This window comes from Nicotiana tabacum, chromosome 7, assembly GCF_000715075.1.
Source record: "Nicotiana tabacum cultivar K326 chromosome 7, ASM71507v2, whole genome shotgun sequence".
Classification (NCBI taxonomy): Eukaryota; Viridiplantae; Streptophyta; class Magnoliopsida; order Solanales; family Solanaceae; genus Nicotiana; species Nicotiana tabacum.
Window position 1 is genome coordinate 152,853,268 of NC_134086.1, and position 8,773 is coordinate 152,862,040.

General features: G+C 37.3%; 1 protein-coding gene across 1 annotated transcript; it reads left to right on the forward strand.

Moving 5' to 3' along the window:
* Positions 1-1,128: 1,128 nt before the first annotated feature.
* LOC142162362 (NAC domain-containing protein 30-like) lies at positions 1,129-2,136 on the forward strand. The gene is made up of 2 exons (XM_075218709.1): positions 1,129-1,872; positions 2,047-2,136. The coding sequence occupies exons 1-2, from the start codon at positions 1,129-1,131 to the stop codon at positions 2,134-2,136; spliced, it is 834 nt and encodes a 277-aa protein (XP_075074810.1).
* Positions 2,137-8,773: the final 6,637 nt, after the last annotated feature.

The following is an 8,773-nucleotide window of genomic DNA, read 5'->3' on the forward strand; positions in this document are numbered from 1 at the left end:
TATTACTTATTGGGTTGGAGTACTCACATTACTCCCTGCACCTCATGTGCAAATTCAGGTATATCGGAACCCGGTAGCTGGTGTTGATAGCTCAGCCGCGGAGTCATCAGAGTTAGCAAGGTGGCTGCATGACGTTCGTAACACCACTTCCTTCCCCTCATTGTTGTTACTGTATTTAGTACATTTTTAGACTTTTGTTGTATTCAGACCTTGATAGTTGCTCATGACTAGTGACACCCCGATGTCGGGCTGATATTTTATTCCACACTGTTATTCCAGGATTTTATTATGAAATATTGTTTAATTTAAAGACTTAAAAATGACTCTTAATGCTTAAAGGGTTAAGGTGAGTGTTGTGTCGGCTGGCCTTGTCTTCACGAGAGGCGCCATCACGACCAGGCCGGTTTGGGGTCGTGACATGAATTTTAAAAATAAAAGTAACTCTTAATTTTCTTACCTATGATTCTTCTTTTTGTTGAAAAAAAAATAGGAATGACAAATAAATTGTTAGGGAAAATTTACAAAGTAGTCCAAGGAAGAGGAAAATTGACGGACTTAAAATATGTTATTCAAAATACACATAGATTATCATTTATATAAAAATAAATACTATTATAAGATTAGGAAACAAAACTTGCTTACGTCTTAAGGAAATATTCCCTCATTCACAAAACTTTTTGAACTAGGAGACAGATTATTAAAGAAAAGGAAACTTAAAGCCATATATCAAAAAATAGATTTAATTAGAGAAGCACTAAACATTCCAAAAGGAAGAAATTAGTGGACGAATCACAAAATAGATATAAATAAAGGAAATAAGAAAAACTAGTACATTCTAAGTAATAATATATTCTAACAAAAAAGATGGGAAAAATGAAATAAACGTATGGAAAGTATATAGGATCACGATCTTCTCCGCATATTGTATCAATCAGCAGCTTCTAGGTAAAACCCTAAAAGAAATGAAACAAATGGTGCATGAAAAATAAGCTATATATCCAACTCCACACCCCACCTCAAAACTCAACCATCAATTCATAGCTAGCTACTGTATCTTAGTAGGGTTTCCGCCATTCTACTATTTCTTCCTTACTCATAATTTCTTCGCAGCAGTAGTACTGTTCATTAATGGAGTATTCTCAGGCTAAGTGTTTTTCTCGCCCGATGGGTCATCGCTTTCATCCGACGGACAGGGAAGTGCTCAAGTATCTAATAGGGTTTGTGAGAGACGAGCCACTTCACTCTCAGAATGAACTCATGCAGGTGGCGGATCTCTACGCCGACAAGGAGCCATGGCAGATTTTCGAAGCTTATGATCAGGGAAACAACAACAATAACACTCGTTACTTCATAACGCCGCAGAAGAAAGAGAAGCCAACGTGGAAAAGAGTTTCAAGAACTGTCGGGAAGGGCACTTGGAAGCCTCAAGGCAAAGGCCGAGAGGTGTTTGATGATAAAGGAAGACTCATGGGATACGTGAAAAGTTTGAAGTACATCCCCGCTAACAAATCGTCAAACAATGTGAATGGCGAGTGGTTGATGACAGAGTACTCTTTGTTTGATCGTTATCTGGCTGCTAGAGAGATTAAGAACAAAGGTTTCGTAATTTGTAAGATCAAGAAGAAGGGCAAACCTGGTGACAAGAAAAAAGGAAACAATATTGATGAGGTAGTTAATGATGAGAATATGAGAGATATTGAAGAATTTATCAACACCGTGTTGCAAGAAGATGTTCAAGTTGAAGACAATGGTATAAGGTCGAATGGTACTATAGCAAAGCTGGATGATCAAGAGAATAATATTATCCAATATGTAGAGGGAGATCAAGTTAGAGACCATGTACTTGGTTTGTTGGATTCCACGGAGGATATTGTTGATGTGAATGATCATGAGGAGTATGTTGAAGATTGCGTAGATGAGGGGGATGAAGTTCAAGTCCATTTACTTGAAGAATACATTGATTCTGTTCTGCAATCAGAAGATGTTCAAGCTGAGGACAACGGAATGATGTCGTCGAATGATATTATAGCAAAGGATGATGAAGAGAATATGGAATACCAAGTCGAAGACAATCAACATGCTACATTCTGGGCTTCCGCGGAAGATGTCGATCTGGATACTATCAATTTCTGTTAGTCATAGGATATATTTGCTAGATATATAATGTAGTTTAGTAATCCCAAGCTAGCTCTTAGATAAAGTTACAAACCTGTACTACAATACTACTCCTATGATTTATCAATATATTTAGAATTTTTCTTATGTTTCTGTAATACTAGTTTTTAACTAGCTAGGGATATGTGGTCGACATATTAAAGATGGCCGTTGATAGTTTATGTAGTACTACTAAAACTTAATACTACTGAAAGTTCTGCCAAATTTTTTGTTATTCTTGTTTTGGAGTCGATTCCCTGTTTTAGCTGCCTAGTTGGAGTATTTAGTTTTCGAGATTATGTGCTAGCTCATTTAGGAAGTAATACTAGTATTACGTTATTAAGTATGCCCCCTGACATTAAATTCTGAATTTTCCCAAGTTTTTTTGGAGTAGCGATGACTAAAACTCCGACTAGTATAGAATAACAAATGGAGGATCGAGGGAGTTAGCAGAAAGAGTGTTTGTTCAGGGAGGAGCTGTAGTGTTTCAGAAAGTTTTGCAGTGGAGATTTCAGGGAGTCAATGACAGTGGAGAAATAATATGAGGGCATCCAAGAATTTGGAAGAACTTCTCGCTTTTCATTTTTCCTTTGAATTCAGATGAGTATCATATGATCTCGTCATCAGGGTGTTCAAGCAAATCTGGTTTGACATCACTGACATTATCTTAAGCTAAAGCAAACTAAATAGTATGAATCTGTTAATTTCCTTTTCTCATAGTCATGATATGTGAAGTAGTATAATTTTCACAAAAACTTGACACCAATATAATTAATGTTTTTTTTTTTGCTAATAAGGATACTTATATAAGAAATTAAGTAACGTAAAAGTTATAGTTATTACAAGCCAAGATTGTTCAGTGATCAAGTCTTCATAACAGTCCTTATTGAAAGCTGATAAAGCAAAGGGAGGGGGAGATAAGTGATATAAGGGATGCCATGGTTGCCGTCTAGCTGAGGGTGTGAGGTTCATCCCATGCTTAGCCAAGGCATCTGCTACACCATTAGCTTCTGCGTATACTGTTGAATTGTCAAAAGTCCCACATCGGTGGGTGACAATTTTGGATGGGACTTTTTTCCTATAAAAGGAGGCCTAATGTTTAGGATTAAGACACACCTCTTATTTGCCTTCTTATCTTCTTAAGGCATTTGTATCTTCTCTCTTTAGTATTATTTCACTTGTATTTTTGGAGTGGAATAAATATTGGATGTGTCCGAGGAAGTAGGTAAAATTGACCGAATCTCGTAAATTACTAGAGACCTGAAATATTCATACACAAAGAAAACTTCTGCAAGGAAATTATTGAAAGAACTGGAGGATAAATTTTTGAAGAAAAACAGTCAAAATAAATTGTACATAAAGAAGAGACTGTTTCGCTTCACCTATATTCCTGGTACCACGATGAGTGAACATATCACCAGTTTCAATAAGTTGGTCACAAATTTGCAAAATATGGATGCAACTTTTGATGATGGTGACTTGGCCTTAATGTTGTTGGGGTCACTTCCTGATGAGTACGAGCACCTTGAAACTACTCTACTCCATGGAAATGACGAAATTTCTCTCAGAGAAGTTTGTTTGGCTATGTACAACTATGAACAAATAAAGGGAGAAAAACAGAAGGGCGGAGAAGGAGAAGCACTGGTTGTGAGGGGTCGTACTCAAAATCAAACGAGGACAAAGAAGGGAAGATCCAAGTCAAGATCTAGACCCAGCAAAGATGAATGTGCCTTTTGTCGAGAAAAGGGGCACTGGAAGGAAGAAAGACTGTCTGAAGTTGAAGAATAAGGCCAAACATAACAATGAAAAGGCCATTATAGATTCAAATGTAGCTGATTGTGATGATTTACACTTCTCATTAGTTTCAATAGAGTCATCAACATCATCAGACATATGGTTGATGGACTCGTCTTGTAGCTATCATGTGTGTTCCAATAGGGATTGGTTCGTGGATTTTCAAGAAGGAGAATATGGAGTCATCCACACAGCAAATAACAACCCTTTTACCTCATATGGCATTAGTTCAATACGATTAATGAACCATGATGGAATGATTAAAACATTAACAGATGCTTGATATGTACCAGATTTGAAGAAGAATCTCATCTCTGTGGGAGCCCTAGAATCAAAAGGGTTCAAAATCATTGCAGAATATGGAGTAATGAGAATATGCTTCGGTGCACTAGTAGTAATGAAGGCCAATCGGAAGAACAATAATATGTACCGCTATCGTGGTAGTACAATTATTGGGACAGTGACATCCAGTGACGACAAAGAGGCAGAAGCAACCAGGCTATGGCACATGCGCTTGGGGCATGCTGGAGGAACATCCTTGAAAACTCTATCAGATCAAGGATTGTTAAAAGGAGTAAAGACTTGCAACTTGGAGTTTTGTGAGTATTGTGTCAAAGGGAAACAAAAAAGGGTTAAATTTGGTACATCCATCCATAATACTAAAGGGATTTTGGATTATGTACACTCTGATGTTTGGGGTCCTTCCAAAACACTTTCATTGGGTGGGAAGCACTATTTTGTAATCTTTGTTGATGATTTTTCCCGAAGAGTGTGGGTGTATACAATGAAGAGGAAAGATGAAGTGTTGTGAATTTTTTCAAATGGAAAACAATGGTGGAGAATCAAACAGGCAGGAGGATCAAATATATTCGCTCAGACAATGGAGGTGAATACAAAAATGATCATTTCAATGAGGTCTGTGAAAATGATGGCGTCGTCCAACACTTCACTGTCAGACATACACCACAACAGAATAGAGTGGCAGAATGTATGAACCGGACCTTACTAGAGAAGGTACGGTGCATGTTGTCCAATGCTGGCTTGGGCAAAGAATTTTGGGTTGAGACAATTACATATGCATGCCACCTTATTAATCGTCTATCATCTGCTGCTATTGACGGAAAGACACCATTTGAAAAATAGTATGGAAAGCCTGCTGTAGATTATGAATTTTTGCACATGTTTCGCTCAACTGCATATTATCATGTGACAGAGTTAATTTGATCCAAGGGCAAAGAAGGCTATTTTTATGGGGATTACTTCTAGTGTCAAAGGATACCGCTTATGGTGTCCTATGAGAAAGAAAGTAATATTCAGCAGGGATGTTACCTGTGATGAATCTGCTATGGTAAATAAGGTAATAAAAAATACCAAACAAAATGATGGTGTTCTAAGCAGGTGGAGTTTGAGGGAAAATTTATTTTTCCTACTAAAGAAGCAGAGGAGGAAAAAATGAAGATTATCATCTGGAAGAAGAGCCAGTAGAGAGGGAGATTCCAACTTAGGAACCTTAACAACAACTTGAATCAATAGCAACCAGTAGGCCAAAAAGGACATTAACAAAACATGTTCGTCTTATAGAGACGGTTACTTGTGTCGCCTCAATTGTAGATGATGATGTTCCTACCACTTATAAAGACGCAGTCCAAAGTTCAGAAGAAGATAAGTGGAGGATTGCCATGAATGATGAAATATAGTCTCTTCATCAGAATCATACATGGAGATTGGCCAATCTCCCGAAGGGAAAGAAAGCAATTGGGTGCAAATGGGTATTTGCAAAGAAAGAAGGATTTCCTAACCAAGAAGATATTCACTACAAAGCAAAATTGGTGGCCAAAGGATATGCTCAAAAGGAGGGAATTGATTACAATAAAGTGTTTTCTCCAGTTGTAAAACATTCCTCCATTAGAATTATGTTGGCTTTGGTAGCATATTTAGATTTGGAACTAGTTCAGATGGATGTAAAAATTGCGTTTTTACATGAAAACTTGGAGGAGGAAATCTATATGACTCAGCAAGAAGGATTCAAAGTTGCTGGAAAGGAAAATATGGTGTGCAAACTTGAAAAATCGTTGTACAGATTGAAAAAATCTTCTAGACAATGGTACAAACGATTTGACAAGTTTATGTTGCGGCAAGGGTATAAGAGAAGCAAGTACGATCATTGTGTGTATTTGCACAAGCTTAAAGATGGTTCCTTTATATATCTTCTCGTATATGTTGATGATATGTTGATAGCTTCCAAGAATTCGGAATAAATTGATAAGTTGAAGATTCAACTGAAGAAGGAGTTCGAGATGAAGGATCTGGGTGAGGCAAAGAAAATTTCTTGGCAATAAGATAATAAGAGATAGACGTTCAAAGAAACTCTGCTTATCTCAGAAAGAATATTTGAAAAGAGTACTACAACGTTTTGGCATAGATGAAAAGACTAAGTCAGTTGTTACTCCACTTGCTCCCCATTTTAAGCTAAGTACTACTATGTCGCCAAAAGATGAAGCTGAACGAGATTATATGTCAAAGGTACCATACGCAAATACTGTTGGTAGCTTGATGTATGCAATGGTCTGTACGAGACCTGACATTTCACAAGCTGTTGGAGTTATTAGTAGATATATGCATAATCCAGGAAAGGAGCATTGGCAAGAAGTGAAGTGGATTCTACGGTATATTCATAATACTATAGATGTTGGGTTAGTTTTTGAGCAGGATTGCAATCAGTTTGTAGTGGAATATTGTGACTCAGATTTTGCGGGTGACCTGGACAAACGATGATCAACTACTGGTTATGTGTTTGCTTTTGCAAAGGCACCAGTTAGTTGGAAGTCAACTTTACAGTCAACAGTTGCTTTGTCTACAACATAGGCAGAGTACATGGCTATTACAGAGGCTGTGAAAGAGGCAATTTGGCTTCAGGGGTTGCTAAAGGAGCTTGGTATTGGACAAAAAAGTATCACAATTTTTTGTGATAGTCAAAGTGCTATTAAATTAGCGAAGAACCAAGTTTATCATGCAAGGACGAAGCACATTGATGTTCGGTATCATTTCGTACGAGAAATCAAAGAAGAAGGTGGAGTCACGGTGAAGAAAATTCATACTACGGAGAATCCTGCCGATATGCTGACAAAAGTGGTGATTGCGGTCAAGTTTCAACATTGTTTGGATTTGATCAACATTGTTGAAAACTAAAGATTGAAGATGAAGACACAATCAAAATTTATTATTGACAGAACACTAAAGATGTGGAATTTTGCCAAGGTGAAGATTTGTTGAAATTGTCAAAATTTCCACATCGGTGGGTGACAATTTTGGATGGGAATTTTTCTCTATAAAAGGAGGCCTAATATTTAGGATTAAGACACACCTATCATTTTCCTTCTTATCTTCTTAAGGCATTTGTATCTTCTCTCTTTTGTATTATTTCACTTGTATTTTGGAGTGAAATAAAATATTGGTTGTGTCCGAGGAAGTAGGTAAAATTGGCCGAACCTCATAAATTTTGGTGTTCCTTTTATTGTTGCTTTGTTGTCTCATTTATTATTTAATGGCTGCCATAATTTTTGGTATAGTAGTTCTGACTCATTCACACTATATATATTGACTTCCGTAACATATACATGTCTAAGCTCCACGCGATCCAGTTCCTACATGAGTGACATGTGAACAGTTTCTATTTGAAGCGGCGAGAGGCTAAAGTCTTTATCTAATTGTAGGCCTAGCCGAAGTGCTATTAATTCAGGTTCAGTAGCAGAGAACCAGTTAAACTGGTTGTGAATCCCCGGATCCATTGATTGGTCGAGTTACGACTGCAGCTTCCACTCTGTCAGTTGCTTGATTGAAGGGGCCGTCAATGTTAAGCCTGACAAAGTTATTAGGCGGTGGATATCATTTAATGTAAAGAGTGCACGTATTGGCTTTAGGAGAAGGAGCTGGTGAAAGAAAGAAAAATTCTATAAGATGATACATGATATCAATTACAGACAACTCCTTGTGGGCATTATGAAAATGATTATGATTATGTATAATCCAAATATGCCAAATGATGAAAGGAACCATTAACATAGCAGGGACCTCAATTCCTTGGTAGAAAAAGGGCCCTTGATTACGCAGACAGTGCAAGCGAAGCCATTCGTTGAAGTTAGGAACAGTAATGTTTATATGGAAGAAAGTCCATATTGGTCGAAAAATATCACAGTCTAAAAATAAGTAGGTTATGGTTTCAGGGGTATGAGCACACGATTTGCAATTAGGATCATGGGGAATATGCAAATTGTGAAGGTAGGCTGCTGTAGAAAGGCTTTGTGAATACCTTGTAACAACATTGCAGAAAATATTTTTATATTAACAAAAAGAATATTAAATCCAGACAATAAAATTTAATTACATATGAGGGTTTCCTTGGATATGTATAAACAAATGGAAAAACGTTTTTTAGGAGATGTTAGACTCGGCAAAGTACTTTCTGGGAGTGCGATCTAGTCAAAAGCTTTTTTTTTATAAATTACAAGATTAGAGAGCTTCAGTCATCATAGATATAGCACAAAGAGAGGAAGGTGATCACATTCCGACGGTGAAAGCTGAAGAGAATTAGCATAGCCGAAAAATATGTAATTCTGCAAGAAATTTTAATCCTAACCCGCCCTGCCTCGCACAGCACTTCAAAAAAATTTATTTCAACCTAAGGGTGTTACATGGGTGGGTCAGGCCGGTCCGAGTTGGGAAAAATGAAACCAGTCAGTTTACCAACCGAGCCGGTTACGGGTTAATCTTAATCGGGCTTAACTGGTCCGGGTCCATCCGGGTAAAAATAAACCGTAAAGGTTAC

What these genes read in the sequence shown, in the direction of transcription:
- LOC142162362 (XM_075218709.1), top strand. Translation starts at nt 1,129, where the DNA reads ATGGAGTATTCTCAGGCTAAGTGTTTTTCTCGCCCGATGGGTCATCGC. An exon ending in TGGATTCCACGGAGGATATT is followed by an intron (nt 1,873 to 2,046) that starts GTTGATGTGAAT and finishes GATGATGAAGAG; the next exon opens with AATATGGAATACCAAGTCGA.